The 19,087-nt window shown below is 37.4% G+C and overlaps 1 protein-coding gene and 1 pseudogene across 1 annotated transcript; both read left to right on the forward strand.

Annotated features, from left to right (window-relative positions):
* The first annotated feature begins 1,983 nt into the window (after window positions 1–1,983).
* Window positions 1,984–11,065, forward strand: LOC144442794 (uncharacterized). The gene is made up of 3 exons (XM_078132171.1): window positions 1,984–2,219; window positions 6,167–6,276; window positions 10,137–11,065. The coding sequence occupies exons 1-3, from the start codon at window positions 1,984–1,986 to the stop codon at window positions 11,063–11,065; spliced, it is 1,275 nt and encodes a 424-aa protein (XP_077988297.1).
* A 3,739-nt stretch (window positions 11,066–14,804) lies between these two features.
* Window positions 14,805–17,823, forward strand: LOC144442803 (uncharacterized; annotated as a pseudogene).
* The last annotated feature ends 1,264 nt before the right edge of the window (window positions 17,824–19,087 follow it).

Consider the following 19,087-nt stretch of genomic DNA (forward strand, 5'->3'; position numbering starts at 1 on the left):
AATGTAAATTGTTTACAGACAAACAGACAGACAGACAGACAGACAGACAGACACTGCAGACAGACAGACAGACAGACAGACAGGCAGACACTTTATCATGCCTATAGCACACAATCTCTTCTTTCCGAGATATATATCAGAATGTTTCTATCAGAATACAATGAAATATCGATAATATTGCCGTGTTTAGCCTATTGTACATGAAAGGGGTCACGGTAAAATAACACGTGTTTCTGTGATGTAGCGTAAGTCCACTCACCCGCGAGATATCTCGCGGTAAGTGGACTTGCGGACGGTAAGTGGACGAAACACGTGTTATTTTATCATATCTCGGGAAACAAGTGTCTGTGCTACAGCACTGCTGAACCTTATCAGTTCAGTTGTGCTAAAACAAACACAAGTACTTGATGTGGTAGAAATGTAGACATACGATTACACCAACAGTCTCCAATAGGAGCATAAGCTCTTAAAATTGACGAATACCGTCACCGTTGTTTGTATTGGAAACAAATACCGTCACCGTTGTTTGTATTGGAAATGTGTGTGCAAACATTGTTTGGAGCAGACATTAATTTCGTGTTTACATTCAACATGTTCAAGTCCTCACGTGAATGACTGAATGTGCTAGGGGAAAACACAATTTACGGTGGGGGGGGGGGGGGGGGCTGAGGAGAAAATAGATGGCCACGAAAAAGGTTGAAGTGCGGGGGGGGGGGGCGCTTGAAAATTCCGATGGTCTGAAAATTGATTTACCTGTCAGGTATTGAAGACCATATTGAAGTATTCTATGGCTTGATATTTTACACAATGTCATCTAAATGGCTTCCTACATAGCCTTATTTTCTTAACAAATGCTTTTGTCGTGGGAGAGGAACACCCATCCCACGTCCCCCCTTTCAGTAGCCGTCATATTGGTGTATGGACTCTGAAGTCAATTGTTCGGTATACTATTATTATTAATGTATTGTTGTTTACTACGGTTCCTTACAAATGTACATCTGCAGTATGCGAGGGGGGGGGAATTAAAAGGGAAGGGTGTCGTCAATTGTACATATGAAAATCTCTGTGTATCGTTCGATGGGGAGGGGCCTACGAAAAATCTTGAGTTCAATTTTGGTGAGCGCTTAGTAGGGTCCCGGAAAATTGACCGAATGTTGTATCCTCAGTTCTCCCCTGCCCCCTTCCCCATAGCGTATAACATCCGTTGTTGTTTCCGCGCTCTTCATTTGCTTCTGTTTCTACTTGGTCACAGTGTAAAATACCTTGCGGTTAGGCATAATAAAAAGATTGTTTGGTTCCGGTTAGGCGACCCCACCCTAATTTTTTTTACGTATTCGAGAAAAAAATTAAAAATCACGAAAATTGTGTGAAGTCTCGCGAGAAATAGTGGATGTAGAAACTGACATCAACTTAAAAAGACAATTTAAAACTGTTCATCCAATCTGTAATGGCTATACATTTGATGGGAAGAAACCAATAACACAGAGACAATATGGAAAACAACGGAAAACATAACTACCTGAACTAAACATAGAGACAATCATGAAAAAAAAAAATCTACGTACCCCACCTATTAAAAGATTACGGGTAATCGGAACCACGCATTTTTTAAGCCTTATCGCGCACAGGTCAATGTCCTATACTGAGTGCTTACTGTTTATGATAAGCTCTGGCTTGTAGGTCTTGTCAGCCCTAACAAGTTTACTTGGTGTAGTAATGTTTTGAAAGAGTCGATGTCCTTGGCTTATGCAGTATGTATAAGCCGACCAATGACTGGATCTTTCAGACTAACCCCACCCCCCCCCCCACCGCCGCAAATAGTGATCGTTCCCTAGATCAGGCCGGCTGTGAACCTTGTAAGTTGTAAGCCAGAGGGTTCGATGTTCAAGGTCAAAGGTCATTTCTGCCTGCCTCCCTGCAATAACTCAGCTGAAAAGTGCATATTAACAACTAATGACCTTTACCGGAAGAGATCTAGTCAAAATGTCGTTGATTAAGTTTCGAGTCGGATACCTTGCTGCAGTCAACTTAAAGTCACTGTCTCGACATCAGAGATGTTTGGGGTTGATAAATACCAGCACACGAAGATTGTCTGTAAACTGTTCAAGCTGTTCGCAAAGATTGAAAACTACAGAAGATTTTAATAGTGTCCACCGCGAAGTCTTGAAATTCGACCCAACTCTAGCCGTGGAATCAGCTGTAACACCACCTTCCAGTTGGTAGGTACATGTGTATTGCACAATCTACCTTTGAAACTTAAAAGTATTGTTCAGTTTGATTCTGCATGATATACACTCTTTGTCATAAAAGTTTAGCATTTGGATGTTTGAGACACGCTGAATACTGGTCATAAGAGCTTAGCATTTGACGTTTTGAGTAAATTGTTGACATTAACTCTTCAAATGCTAAGCATTTATGGACATCAGAAGATGCCGCTTTCAATGTGGAAGAGTGCATATTGTCAACAGAGGATTTACAATAGATTGTAGATAACCTGTGCATTATGCAACCAAGGCTAGCATTCAGATAGTCTATCTGCTAGACCTCGGATGTTCTTCCGATACAATACGACACACGACCGAACATCGCTATCGAGGATGGAACATCCAAGGCAAGTCCTCACTGCGAACTTCGTTCGCTTATAGTATCAAAAGAAAGCCCGAACGTCTAGCAGCAAGACTAGCATTCAGACTTTATTCTATCTGTATATTTCAAAACTTGGCAAAACAGGTAAACGTGCAAAGAAAACAAAAAAACAGCATCTCTTATTTGTTTTCAATAATGACTATTTTTTATTCCTGTTTATTTACAATTGACGATGATTTAATTTTAAAAGTTAAAATTAATAAAATAGTAATAATAAAAAAAGAAAAGTAATCTATTACAAATTAAGCGTACTAATGAGTTATATGAGTAGGTGTTGCTGTAGTTGATCTGTGCCATTTTCAGGTTTTTTAGCACAGCTGAACTGATAAGGTTCAGTAATGCTATAGGTGTAATTTAGGGAGCCTTCCGTATTTACAGGGGGGTAGACCACAGGAATCGGGGAGTGGGTCACATTTTACAAACCTGTTCTTGGGCGAGGGTCATATTTTGCATTACATTGTTTGAGGAAGGGTCACATTTTACAATCCGTAGTTTTGTGACCAAATTGAAGATTCAATTATTGTAAATTGGTTTTGTGTGTTTTGAGATGTAAAAGTGAGATTAGCACTCAACATTTATTTTTACAAGTACTTTACATGCCAAAATACAAAAATACAAATATATGCATTGTTTTATAAAAACATTTTGTTGAGTGTACCATCTCACCTTATCACTCACACTGTCCGTGAATGTTGTTGTTAAAATATGATGGTGGTGATTGTGATGGTGATATCGATGATGATGATGATGATGATCATGATGATGATGATGATGATGATGATGATCATGATGATGATGATGATCATGATGATGATTTAGTGTTGAATGTCATAGAGAACACGGACAGTGATACATATACTGACTCAAGTAGTACCAGTGAGTCAGATTAGAGTGACACTGATAATGGCAATACTGAAGGTGAAGGTGATGATGATGATGATGATGATGATGATGATGATGATGATGATGATGATGATGATGATGATGATGATGATGATGGTGGTGGTGGTGGTGATGATGATGATGATGATGATGATGATGATGATGATGATGATGATGGTGCTATCAGGGAACTTTTACAAGTGACCAGATCAGGCAGAGTATGTATAACTTGGAAAGCACGTTTTAGATACTAACTAGATTGTGTATGATTATACGAGAAATGTAACTATCCTGTCTTTTACTGTTTGTCACTTTATATGTACAAATACTGCTTTCTAATACAGAGTCAAAATGATTTAATTTGTATGTATACCTACATATAATGGGAATATTGATTAACGTTCAGTATAAGCAATTGTCATGGGGAGGGTCATGTTTTACAAAATGGGGCAAAGGGGCGGATCACATTTTACAAATGGAGAATGTGGGAGAGTCATGTTTTATTTAACAGACCATGTGTGATTTCCTCTGCCCCCCTGTAAATAATGAAGGCTCCCTTAGCAGACAAATTAGCCCAACTTTGCGATTCAGATCTGAATTGGTAGTGTTTGCTTCCGGTTAATCATCCAAACGAAACAGATTACAAAAATAGAAGAAAAACCCCTCATAATTACAACAAATGCTACAATTAGCATTGCAGCTATGCTGGCCTGTGTAGGTTGACGAAATCGTAAAGTGAATACCCTCGAATTTTTTTTGTTTTCCGAGAGATCTCGAACGAAGTTTGGTAGGTTGAGGACACTGTTCTGACAGTGTTCGGAGTGTAGGAATGTTTTATTGAATTTTTTAATTTGAATCAAACTGTCACAAAGGACAGGACTTCTGATGGTATGGCATGATCATGATTGTGTATTCAATCATAGACAGAATGTGATTCCATGAAGCCTATAGGTTGACATTGTAACGTACAGTTAATAGAGACAGTGTGTGATTCCATGTAGCCTGTAGGTTGACATTGTAATGTACAGTTGATAGAGACAGTGTGTGATTCCATGAAGCCTATAGGTTGACATTGTAACGTACAGTTAATAGACAGTCTATGATTCCAAGTAGCCTGTACAGTTCATGAAGTTCAAATTATGGATAAAAATAGAAATTTTGTAAAATGATGACTGTAATATAAAAGTACAATATTTTACCAACTTTCAGTGTGAAATGTGTTCTATAGTGTGTGTTAGTCATCATATGAAACCACTAACCACTTTATTACTTTGCTAAAACATAGTGGAAGAGCTGAACAGCAGAACCACTTCTACACATGTTACAAAACAAAACAAAAACAAACAAACAAAAAACAACGGAGCTATTCTGACCGAGGTCGCCTGTTCAATTAATGTTTGTCTATGATGGTGATATAATGGGCAGGTTAATAAGAAATATGACTTACAAATTAAACATACTCTTTCCTCTAGGGGAATTCCTGAGTGTCTTCTCATTTATATCCTTAGATTGTGGATGCCCAATATGAAATGACATAATATATCACGTATAGTTACTGTTATTCAATTTTGTTCGGTATTCTTCAAGTTTGAAGTGAGTCTTGAACAATCTGTATATTCTCAGTTTTGTTTTTACTATTTGAATTATGACTCTTTCATTTGTTATTATGTAAGTCAATATGCCAATAATCGAGAACAGACTTTTGTATATTGTATTTATGTTAGAAGCATAAAATTCAGTATTCATGTTGAGTGAACAGTGATCATCAGACATCTTTGAAAGATTTTCAATTGCACTGATGAGCTATTTACTTTTTGTATTTATGTTAACTATGATAAACTCTTTAAGTAGTGGGTGTGAGGAATTACTATAATATTTCAATAATTGTTTTTTTGATACAAATATCTATTGGATAACAGCAGAGTTCACCATAATTTCCATTTTAGGTGATGTTTTGTTGCCTAGGACAAAACGGCGACAGAAACTCATGTACATCCTGGATGAGATGGCATATTACTTTGATTAACTCACATATCACGTTCACAACCATAAGTTAATTTAGGGCAGATTAATTTATCAAAAAGAGACAACATTATTTGAATCCTTGGATTTGGGTGAGAACCCAATATAGAGTTCAATGAGAATAAGACCTTGAGTCCTAGATCATTGCTACTAAGTCTAGATGCTACATCTGGTATCGAATCATCTCTTCTAAAGAGAGATCTTGATATTCCATGTCACGTATAGCACTAGACACCATCATTGAGTGCAAGATAGTCATCTCTAGATCTAGCCTAGAATCATCATCGTAAACCACAGCCTCTTTTACGGTACCGCCCAAGAGTTATTTCATAGTGTAGCGGAAAAAATAACAGCTCTGGTTTGCGAGAATCTAAGCACGTGTATTGACTTCATTCAGTGCTTTCCTTCCTTCTTGTAGAAGGAAAACATTGAAGTTGATACGCTTAGATTCAAGGCATTATCGTAAACCAGAGCTATTATTTCTTCCGCTACACTTCGAAATAGTAGGGACCGGCTCGTTAAGAACGGTACCGTAAAACGGTCGTGGTTTGCGACGATGATTCAAGGCTACATCATCTCAAGCTAATTGCGTTCATTTACGTATGTCTTACTGCAGGTTTACCAATCCTGACATCCTTCAACTCGAGTACCAAACCGTTTTCAACAATCATTGGTTGTTTGTCGGGAGAAGAGATGTGGTTCAAAAACCACGTCAGTTTTTAAGTGGTATGTCTCATAAAAATCAATGTCACATAAAAATCATAAAGCCCATTCCAAATGTATACACTATCACATACATACATACATACATACATACATACATACATACATACATACATACATACATACATACACACACACACACGCATACATACATACATACATACATACATACATACATACATACATACATACATACATACATACACACATACACACATACATACATACACACATGCACACATACACACATACACACATACACACACACATACACACATACATACATACATACATACATACATACATACATACATACATACATACATACATACATACATACATGTTGGTTTATTACATCAGGTCAACTGACCCATGAGCTTACAAGTCAAGAATAAATGGACAATAACTATAGATTGGTTACATGACTTTGTGGAGAAGATACATATTTGTGATAACATGTTAACACGCCACCAGTGACAATTATTGGCCATTATGCCTAATCAAGAGTGCCTTGTAAATATAAAGGCTTAGTCGTCGTACAATGGAAGTTTTGTCAGAGGACGTCAGATCGATAAATTTGACCATATTTGGGTGAGTCCAGTAATATCGTGGTATGTACCTATCCCTGAGCAGACCAAATTTTGTACATACTAAAACGAAATGAAACTCATCTTCAATAACCCCACAGCTGCTGCACACCCTATCCGCAGGTGACGTTCTCAGCCTGGTCCAACGGCCAGCCTCGATTTGGAGTGGATGTGACGAAACTCTTAATCTAGTGCAGTGAGAGCATGTCTAAATTTTGTAATAGACACAATGTCTAAATACGGTTTGAAATTAAAAGTATCAAAATGTCTATAGAATCTTGCTCTGGATGAATCGTTCAATCTACTGTTCCAAGTTTGCACGTAGTTGTCAGATAGTCGCTGCTTAATTAAAGCCAAGAATTTAAACTCATCCCACACCCCCTGTTGCATCCATGAGTATGTCACTCCCAACTCAGCTAAAATATTTTTTACTGACAATACTCAACTGTTACGTCTGGGATGTTGTTGCAGACCAGTCAATAAAACGTCATAAATTCTCCTTATATATTTGCTTGGCTTACAGCATATTATCTTCAACCAAAATTTTACAATCCTATAAAAGCAAACTATTCGATATGGGACTCTACCAATTTCACCATAGATGAAATCATTTTGTGTACTCTGCTTAATGCCAAGAAGCTTTTTACAGGACGACAGATGAACTCTCTCAATAGGGTCAGCATGAGCAAAACCCCATATCTCAGCCCGATTATTTAGGATAATAGAAACTAAAAAAAGGTCAAATAAATATAAAACATGCCTAGGGGTGAAATTTTCAAACTTATAAAGATATGTGTTCAGGTGAAAAACTTCCTTCTGTGCTTGACCTGCCAATGGTCGTTGCGCCTCCTCAAAAGAACCTCCTGGGGTGAATACTAACCCTGAATAAGTAAATTTGTTTACGATAGTAAATTCTTTGTGTCCATATTTAAAACACAAATTTCTATTTAAGGACCCACCTCTTCTAAAAATCATTTTTTTTTATTTGGATATGTTAACTTTCAAACACCAATGATGACAGTAATCATACAAAATATCAAGCCCTTTCTGAATGCCTAATTGTGTCCCAGCAAAAATGACAATGTCGTCTACATAGAGTAACATAAGCATCCTGAAATGGTTAATGTTAATGCCTTCGGCGCCCCTGATAAAAAAAAACTCTTCCTCAATATCATTTACAAAAATAGAAAAAAGAAATGAAGACAGACATTCACCTTGTCTCACTCCAGTCTGAATACTGAATTCGTTACTTAGGGACCGGTCAGTTTCTTCGGCCGGGGGTGGGGCGGTGGATTTGTGTGGGGAGGGGGGGGGGTCAATCTGTTTTTTTGAAATTGGCAGTAGGGGGGTCATGCTGTTTTGAAAATTGTGGATGAGGGGGTCATTGTGTTTTGGAATGTGATGGAAGAAAAATCCCTTTTTACAATGGCATATAGCCTTGTCTGAAATGTGGTACATGTAAATATTTGTTCTTGTCCCTGTTTCTTACATAAATTCTTTAATATTACTTATTTAGTTCAACATAACTACATATACATATACATATACGTATACATATACATATACATATACATATACATATACACATACATATACATGAAGTACCTATAGCTACCACACTAGTCATGTAAATGTTTGGCTGTTTCACAATCAATGCTTCACTTATATTTCACTTTGGGGCAAAAGTGAACTTGAAGGTTTCGTAATGGTAATCTTCATAGATAGTGTATAAAAGAAGTTAATCTAAATTGTTCTACTCTACTCTTCAGAATGAACTAGTCAGAAGGGATTGATACACTTTCTATTTTGGACACTACATGTTTTAACACTACAAATCACCACATCTCATCAGATTCCAGTTTCTATTATACACTAGGTATGACCACCTGAAGTTCTCTAACATACCGGCGGCTTTACTATACGTAGAAAAAAGATATTTTCAAAAAGTAAAACAAAAAAATAAGAAAATAAAAAATGTGAAAGTAAACAATAACCAAAAAGAAATATTTGTAAACAAATAGGGCCAATCCCAAGCCCCTGTGGTCTGAGGACAAACAACAAACACAACCATGGAACACAGACAAGTTACTAGTCTGTACCGATACATGTATCACAACTGTTGTGTAAAGCTCTCTTCTATACTAATCTGTGCATCGTTGAGTGTTTATTCGGTATGATAATCTCCCAGAAGATAAGAGATAAAGCAAAGTGTTGGTGTAACCGGTCCCTTGGTAATGATAAGATTAGGGGGGGGGGGGGGTTAATTTAGATAAGAGTAGAAGAATTGACAAGATGTCTTTATTTGGTCAATAAAGAATGAATTATATACAGCTGAAAGAGAGACAACTAGCCAGGGGGACGGAAAGAAGATAAGTTTTATATCACCATATATATCAATCAGTCAATTGATCAATATCACAGAAAAAATAAGTTTTCTTTCATCACAAAAATTAATCATTCATTCAATCAATCAATCAATCAATCAATCAATCAATCAATCAATCGTGCGATCGATCAATCAATCAATCAATTACATACTCGTCGCACCCCTGCATCTACTACCCATCACCTTTATCGAACCAAACAGACCGACTTGACAGTGTTACAGTAGCTTGTCAGGTCAGTGAGAGCATGAGAAGTCGGCTACAAAATTTCATGAGTACGGGGTACTCTTTCCCCAAAGTTATAGCATCCGGTGAGTCCCAAGGTTGACTATTAAACCACAGATAAGTCTTCTTACTTGTCAGTGATTAAATGAAATCTATGAACCCCCCCCCCTTTTTTTTGTATACACTAAATCACATCCGTAATTAGGCCAATGAAGTACAAAATACTTTTTGTTTCGAGGACGAATTCTATGTTTGGTAATAGCGGGAAACTACCCCCATGTGACTTATCTAGATGTCTGGAGGCTACCGCGCAGCCGACTTCCAATGTTACTCCTGTGCATCTCCACGAAAACATTATTGTAGGAAATATCAGAAAACAACCTAACGCTAAATACTTAGGATGATATCTGACCGCCTCATACTTATCCAAGCATTTTTGTTCTCAATTCTTTATCAACTGCCCGTCTGTGAAGTTATTCATAACTGCGTTTATTGCATATGTGATTTACTATCTTTTGATTATACAATGGAATAATTTAACGTTTTGTACATATGAACAGACTCTAATTCAAATAAGCTTATGTACAAACGTGATATTGTACTTTAGGGTACCGTATTTAAAAGTGCCACTGTTAATGTCAAAACTTCCACTATCGTCTTTCTGTAGGAATTGTTGGCCACAATCCTTACGTGGTGTTACGAGACGAAAACAACGAATTGAGATCATTTTTCAACGTTTGTCGTCATCATGCTATGACGATTATCAATGATGATGACGGTTCCGTAGACAGCCTTCAGTGTCCATATCACGGGTGGACCTATGCCCTCGACGGCAAGTTGACGAAAGCAACACGCTTACGCGGAATACAGAATTTTTCTGCACGTAATTTTGGGTTGAAGTCGATGGAGGTGACAACATGGGGACCACTCGTCTTTATAAGGCCTGACAGAACATCGGACGGAAACGATTTATTCCAGGAAATGGCACCACTGAAGGAGGAATTAGACGACTTGGGATTCAGTTCAGGACTGAGATTCCTAGAGAGAAAATCGTACATCCTAAATTGCAATTGGAAAGTCTTTGTTGACAATTACCTGGACGGCGGATATCACGTCGAGATAGCGCACAAAGATCTTGGTGGTGCTCTCAATCTAAAATCATATCAGACAGAGGTACACCGCAATCATTCCATACAAAGTGTGTCCAGTTTGGATTCTGAAGAGCGTGTTTCTGGTAAAGCCATTTATGCGTACATCTTTCCTAACTTCATGGTAAACCGTTACGGTCCCTGGATGGACTTGAACACTGTGTTACCCTTAGCAACCAATAAATGTGAAGTGGTCTTTCACTATTTCTTAGACGAAGAATTTATTCAAAAGATAGGGGAACAACGAATCGGGCAATATCTGAAAGAGAGTTTTGAAGCGAGCGATAAAGTTCAACAGGAAGACATCTTCCTTTGTGAAGGGGTACAGCGAGGTTTGACGTCATCGGCATATGACGTAGGCAGGTATGCACCAAGAGTAGAACATGCTGATCACAGCTTCCATGTCAGACTCGCCGAAATATACAGAAATCATTTGAATCTGCAGTGATTCGTGACTCTGACAAGGCTAGTGTGACGACACTGACCTGATCATAAATGACGTCACGGGAGAATTATAACTTTCAACTTCTAAGCTTCAACCTACATCATTGTTGAAGAAAAGATATATCGATAGTGAGACAACCATGACTGTAGCCAATAGAGCTTTACTTTTTTAGTGATAAACTGAGACAGCCATGACTATAGTCAATATAGCTTTACTTTTTTAGTGATAAACTTTCCAATACTGTTGTGTATCATATGTATGCCTAGACCTGCCTGGTATCGTGCGAACGATGACATCGATTTTTACCAATATAAATAGATCAATATAATATATCCAAAAATTATCAATACATGTGACACCCATGTGTACAGGCATTACCTAATGTACATATGCGAGGAACCAAATCTCACCCAAATGGGGTTGATAAAATTTAATGCCAGAAATTGGTTGATTTCTTGGTAAGACACATAATTGTACAAATCACCGTGTGGAATTTAAATTAAAGGGCCGCGCCACGATATAAAGCTATTTTCATAAAACTTTGGGTTCTGAAGACTCTTTGAAGACTCATTTCATGATTTTACATTAATTTTCCTCGGTTGCCAAGAAACATCAAATTGAAACTCGTCACCCCTACTGGTTATTGTGAAGCAGTATTGCTTCACGGCTCTTAGCAGATGATTTATGATTATTCATTAGATACACACTGAATATTCATGACTATTAATTCGTGTAAAGGAAGTAAACTCTTAGGAGTCATGAACATACAGTGTGCAACCATAGACCTTACACCATGGTGCAACTTATGTCTGCTAAGACCCATAATGCTATCCCTGAAAGAACAATAGAGGTAAAAAAATCAATTTGGTGTTTCTTGGCAACTGAGTGAAACTTATGTGAAGTGTAATCATGAAATGGCTCCCCAGAACACAAACTTTATGAAAATATATTTATTTCCTGGAGTGGCGTTCCCCTTTAACTTTGCGTTTTACTTCTACTTGTTTGTTTGTACTCAAGGTAGGCGTAACCAGTGTGAATGACATGTACAAATTGGACTCATTAGCCAATCAGAGGAATTAGTAAACCAATGTTATGTATCGACAATCTCTCAATTACACCGAGCCCTAGACAAAGTTTTATATTTTAATTCGCTTTTAATTTATAGGACGGAAGCTTTACAGTCACTATGCAAAAAAATGTAGCACCATTGATGCCGAGTAGGGAAACAATCATTGCACTGTGTGCCATCATGGTTTGTTGTTCCTGTTTTGTATTGCATGTGGTATCTCGTTGATTCACATCGTAAGGCTGTAATTGATCACAGTAGGCTCCTTCTTCACGCAGGGCAAAGAAAAAAATCATGGGTCTAATTTAAGAGCGCATTATGAATCACTGGGTGTTGTTGACCCCAGTGAAAGGATTGGTGATAGATTGGCACGTTCAGGCTCCAGCTCGTGATATCTGGGTCATGATATCAAATTTGCATCGTCAACCGATCGAAAAATGAAAACCTTTAATACTATCGCCAGATCAAACACAGAGCAGAGTTCTTACCTACATGCATTAGGTATATATAATTGGTTTTAATATATCTAAGATTCAAAATAATGAAGGTTAACCAGGAGTGTCAATCAATATGAATTAGCCATAAGATGTACATATTGAATATCCATTTGACACGACACTGAGGGACATGCACAGTATTTTAGGCGTATAAAGGAATACACATTATTTTCTGACGATCACCATATGCATCATATTGTATGTTCGCCAGGCATCATTGTATGACTCTCGCTGTAGCTATACAGTTATGACTTGGTCGTAATCAACACTGTAACACACACACACACACACACACACACACACACACACACACACACACACACTCACTCTCTCTCCTGCCTCTGTCTCTGTCTCTCTCTCTCTCTCTCTCTCTCTCTCTCTCTTTCTCTCTCTCTCTCTCGATTAATCAAATGTCAATTGTTTCCATATTCAACTTTGAATGTCATCTCAGTCAACTTTTTTTTGCAAGATACATTTACGAGTATTCAAGTTTAGTTATTCCATCGTATCAGTACACCATAAATAGCTACTAGTATAGAACGTTATAGTAAATGTAAGTCGATGTGATATAGAGTGGCTGTAATTTGTTGTATATACATTTAACGTCCTTGTACTATTATCTTCAACAATAAGCCACTCACGGCTGCGTAGTTTAGCGACGGGCGTCGTCAATTTTCCATCTTGATTATAACATAATGTTGTACTAATTTCCGATAATCCGTGAAGATTCGAAACTTTTCACATTTTTGTGTGTAGTCAATTTTTTGTTGCCATGGTAATTATATTCTTACAGGAAACAAGTATTCGTCTCGTTAAGGGTTATTTCTGATGTGCAAAATGTGAAATTGCATTTTATTTCTATATTGCGATTCTTTGTTGGGAATTAAACAAAATAAAGAGTTGGCCTTCTTCAATGGAAAATATTCATTGGGAATATCGTAAGTTCAAAGAGTGGCACACACTCAGCTGTAAAAGATACCGGTTGTATAATCAGGGAGATGTATTTTTTTTAAGCACAGCTGTTGAGGTTCAGTAGTGCTATAGGCATTGTGTGTGTGTGTGTGTGTGTGTGTGTGTGTGTGTGTGTGTGTGTAAACGACTTAAAGTCAAAACCCGCGAGACCGACTGCCTTGGTATTTGGTGGGAGTATTACTTGCGGTGTTTAGATGCACAATTGTACAAAATGAAAATAATCGCATCAGAGATGTGCTTCTTGGTTGGAAAAATGTGACTTTTGTCAAAGAACTTAAACTCTAAAACTACTTGGCAGATTGGTCTGAAATTTGGTAGGAACATTCTTAAGGATATGTAGATTAAGAATAGTTCCTGACATGATGATTCCGTTAGTGATATGCAAATTAGATATAAAAATGTGTCCTTTTTGTGTAAAATCTTTTAATTCCAATGCTGCTGAGCAGATTGGGTTGGAATTTGATAGGGATGCATCTGAGGATGTGTATATGGTGTATTCACGACAAGATGATATCGTGCAAATTAGGTCCAAAAGTGTCAATTTTCGTCAAAAACTTATATCTAAAAAACGACATGGTGAATTGAATTGAATTTGATGGAGATGTTTCTGAAGGTCGCGATCTTATTCTGCAGGTATTATTCAAACATTTGGACACAACTGACCATAACCACGCCTTTAGAAACAGTCAAATAATGGTGTATATTACAAAGGGGTTAATAGACAAATGGATAAACAAACATCCAAAAAGTAAATTCACATATGTCTAGCAACAAGACAACGCCCATAGCAACAGTGAGTTGGTGATGTATATTGCAAAAATAACAACATGGATGGTTTGGCATGTAGATAAACATTTTAAAGAAATTATCACAAACTTTATAGTTGTGCTACAACGCCATTGGCGCTAACTTTTTTAATCAACTTGGAATAAAATTGGACACATTTCTATTGTATTTTTTGTACGAAAAGTGTAAAGCGTCACATTGTATTGGCTGACAGCGTCATTTGCTTACGTCAGTTACGGCCCCGACTGCATGTGTTGGTTTATAATGCAGTATGACACCATAGCAATCATATATGGAACTGTTCAAACGACTTTATCTTGTTTATTCTCAACTGCTTGTAGCTACGGGTAGCCATTATTTTCATTTTAAATTCAGAGATTTGAATACCTTTCCAACACTTTTCATAAACGTACAGTCAAGTATGCTAGGTAGTAGAGCGGTTATTGTATGCAGCATACGACTGCCTGCTCGTCATCGGTGGTTCAGTAGGTATTCCCCGAAACAGTTACTTCAAGCGTTGGATGACGAGGTGTACAAATTCAAAACTGATGTATCTGTGGAAAAGGCTACAACACCTCCTTCTTCATGGTAAGGCTATTTCAATACGACTTTACATCTGTGCTACAACGCCAACGCTTTTTTATTTTGGATGGGAGTGTATTTGAAAGTTCCTGTGATAATTCATACATACAAACTAACCATGCGCTACATTACTACTGTATCAATATTTTCTCAGATGCTCCTGCTAAAAAACAGCGAAGAACTCAAAACCACGTGTGATAGGATTATAATACATCTTCACAGTTATTCAGCTTTCATTTCCTGACTCCTCAACTTTAGCTGGGATGACCAGAATCCTCTGAATCTCAGACCACTAAAGAACATTTTTTTATAATCGTCTGAGCCTGAATGAAAAAGTCGAGAGGGGCTGAGAAGCTCGGTCGATAAACACTTTACCCCGAATCCTTATTCCTTTCTCTTCTGTCTATTTAAGAGCAACCTTGCTGACATCCGCGTAATAGCTTAAGTTCACTGTCATATCAAAGTCATTTGAGATGCTACAATATCACAGTAATGTCGAGATTCAACTAAACTTCAAGAGTCCTGTGTTTGTCGTTATCTATTTCATAAACTGACTTTGTTATTACTTTCAGGTATACGGACCCTGCCTTTCACCATCTTGAATTAAATACTATATTCTCTAATAATTGGATACCGGTAGGGAGACTTGACCAAGTAGCCAATCCTGGCTCCTACTTTACTGGTAGGTCAAGTTAAAAACACATGTTAAAACTACGTTTTTGGATAATAGTCATAAAAATGTCAGTATACGCTTAAAAGTTGAACTAAAGTCCAGCATGGTCACCCAGGTTACTCTGTATGGGTGATACAGAAATACGATTTGGTGTGAATGTTTTGCGATACATAAGTTGTTATTTTTATATAAATTTTGATATTCAAAAATGAAACGAAGCTAATAGTATGCGAAAAGACTAAATTATCCACGCTAAGTTATGTTCATAGAGACAATTACGAGTTATCCTCCTTAAAGCAACTTAATATTTTACACACATATATATTATCTCTATTTTGATGTTCAACATAAAATTGATATTCATAATGCATGCTTGTACATGAAAAATCTGATTTCTCCACTTTTAACCAATCGTATAACAGCTGTGGCCTATCTGACCACCGCTTGTGTTCAGTGGAATTTCGAAGACTGCGAGACAAAAGCTCCATTTTTGACATAGTACAGTTACTAGAGAAGGTTACACCATGGTCGTCAAATATTGCACATCGCCAGATCGTAATAAATTTGTCTGTTGTAGGTGCAGTGATGACTTTTGAACACTATATTTCCTGACAATGATTGCTTTTGATACAATTTATAACTTCGTAATTTGATGGCAATCTATATTCCTCTGTATCCGTTGGTTCGAGCAATTATTGATTACAACTTGAGAACAAAGTATATCGAAATAGTGAAGGATATTTGACCACTTGACAAGTGCTTGACCCGACATTTATTCGACTTTGGATGACCTAGACATACATGTAGAACGTGTACAACGATGCAGAACCGATTGGCACGACACTTAGAAAATTAGAAAATTGAAGACAATACTTCATACATTCGCTGATAACTGAAAACTTCCCAGGCTTCGGAAAAAATAATCAAATTCGTGTAAGGTTTGCTAGTTACGCTACATTAAATTTTATTTGTTGGCTTCATAGATCATGATTTGGCACGTGTGTGTCAGATAACCTGAAATTACTGACTACAAATGTTAGACAATTATGAATTGTCCAATTCTACATTGTGTTTATCTAGAGCCCGGGATCTAGGGGTTTGAAAAGCAGTGTCGTTCCGCGAAATTTGACCGCGAAATTCATCACCTCCACCGCCATCCTATAATACATGTATGAAATCGTTGAAGTTAAGTTTATAATTGTAAAAATTTCTAAAGGCGCATGAATGAATTTAAACCTGTTTATTGACAGGTTCAATCGGGCATAGTCCCTTTGTGGTAATACGTGACAATGAAGACGGTCTACGTGCGTTTCACAACGTGTGTCGTCATCGTGGGATGATACTCTGCCCAGCGGAGGAAGGCGACAATTTATTACGTTTCAAGTGTCCTTATCACGGCTGGACGTATGATCTAAGTGGGCGTCTTACTAAAGCCATACACCTACGAGGAATTCAAAATTTCTCCGCCAGAAGGTTCGGCCTGAAACCGATCAACGTCACAAGCTGGGGTCCCCATATCTTCATTTGCAACAGCGCCACCAAAGGTGAACGTGCATTTCACGACGAGCTCAGTTCGGTGACCAAGCGTCTGAATGAATTTGGCTTCGATGACAACTGGAAATACATTCGCAGAACTGTGTATTCTTTGAATTGTAATTGGAAAGTAGTCTGCGACAACATCCTCGATAATGGCTACCACGTTACTGCGACCCACCCAAAATACAGCAGTATGCTAGATCTATCCTCTCTGAGTACAGAAATATTTGGGAAGTCGTCGCTGTGTTCTGGTCAATCATTGAATATCGATGACAGAGTGCGTGGTGATGTCATCCTGGCGCACATTTATCCAAACTTGGTGGTAAACCGGTACGGTGATTGGCTAGAAACTAACACGATAACACCCAAGTCACATGATACGTGTGACATCATCTATGATTACTATCTCACGAAAGAGTTTATCGATAATTTCACTTCTCGGGACTTACTCGGTAAATATGCTGACAAAAATATCAGTGACAGCAGCGAGTTGCAAAAAGAAGATATTCTTGTCTGTGAGGGCGTTCAAAGAGGTTTAAATTCATGGAGTTATGATGCTGGTCGATATGCTCCAAGTGAAGAGAATCCAAACTTCCTTTTCCATAGAAATATAGCTATGGAATTTAAGAATTACTTTGGACAAATATGATCCGTCAATCATTTAACCTGTTACCGGTTGATCTATCCACCTGGGAGTGTGTGGATTAACAAATAAAGTTCATGATAGCAGTTCATTTTATATGTACACAATCACAGGTGAACAAAGTACACTACAGTATCTGTCAGTTCTCTACATTGTTTTATACGTCTTCAAATTCAGGGCCTACTTTTCTAGCTGAAATGCCACCACCACCCAGCATCCCCCGGCCAATCACGTAATTTGCTGAACAGATATATTTCTATATCAGATAAATAACAATCACAGTTGAATTTTATTGTTTCTCACAGCTAGAATGTCCTAAATTTTGACGTAAAACCGTAAATCAAACCTTTACAAGTACATATATAGACATTGTTTACAAGTTGTATTTATATTCTAGTTCACATTTATCTGTATCTGGACGTAGTAGAGAAACCTCAGCTTAATAATAATAATTAAATATATATTATATAATAATAATAGTTTTAATAATAATAAAGTTTATTCGCATATTGACCACTCTACTGGGGTACTTTGTTATGCCGAGTTCAAAAAAGGGGATCATTTTGTAAACATATGTTGCCATGGTAACCAAATCACCGTAATAGGCTAATCATTTTTCCAAAATTTGACAATGAAACATGGCAATAATGAAATTTAGTACAAATGTTTCCTTGTTTTTGGCATGTATGGGTTGGTGCTATCTGTTGTAACATAAATTGTCTAAAATAGGATAGCTGTTTTCATGGAAACGTACAGTAGGCTTGAAAATGCTGTTTTGGTTAAGGGTGGACCATTTGGGGGGGGGGGGCCTTGGAAGATTTCGGGGGAAAAAGATGCCAAATGGAGTTGCTTGGAAAAATATCCGGATATGAGTGGGTGATGAAAAAAAAAGATGGACCACTGCTGCTAGCAAAAAAATGTCTTGGCAGGGAAATGATGCAAAGGTTCAAGTATACTGTTCAACCTGCTCGTACCTCTCCAACCAGGACACTTGTCAAATCATGACAAACATTTTCGAACACATGTCAGGGACCAGTCAGTTTCGTTAGCCTGTGGTACACACACACACACACACACACACACACACACATTTATCTATATATATATATATATATATATATATATATATATATATATATATATATATATATATATATATATATATATATATATATATATATATAGTTTTGGTAGTACTGGAACTCTTTCTTGGTTGTAACTCGGAGTTTCACGCATAGTGCGATCATCAGACACGAGTGTCTGATGATCG

This window comes from Glandiceps talaboti, chromosome 1 (assembly GCF_964340395.1).
Source record: "Glandiceps talaboti chromosome 1, keGlaTala1.1, whole genome shotgun sequence".
Classification (NCBI taxonomy): domain Eukaryota; kingdom Metazoa; phylum Hemichordata; class Enteropneusta; family Spengelidae; genus Glandiceps; species Glandiceps talaboti.

Coding starts and splice junctions, on each gene's coding strand:
- LOC144442794 (XM_078132171.1), top strand. CDS start 1,984: ATGTCGTTGATTAAGTTTCGAGTCGGATACCTTGCTGCAGTCAACTTA. Junction 2,220..6,166: donor GTAACACCACCTTCCAGTTG/GTAGGTACATGT, acceptor GTCTTACTGCAG/GTTTACCAATCCTGACATCC. Junction 6,277..10,136: donor ACCACGTCAGTTTTTAAGTG/GTATGTCTCATA, acceptor GTCTTTCTGTAG/GAATTGTTGGCCACAATCCT.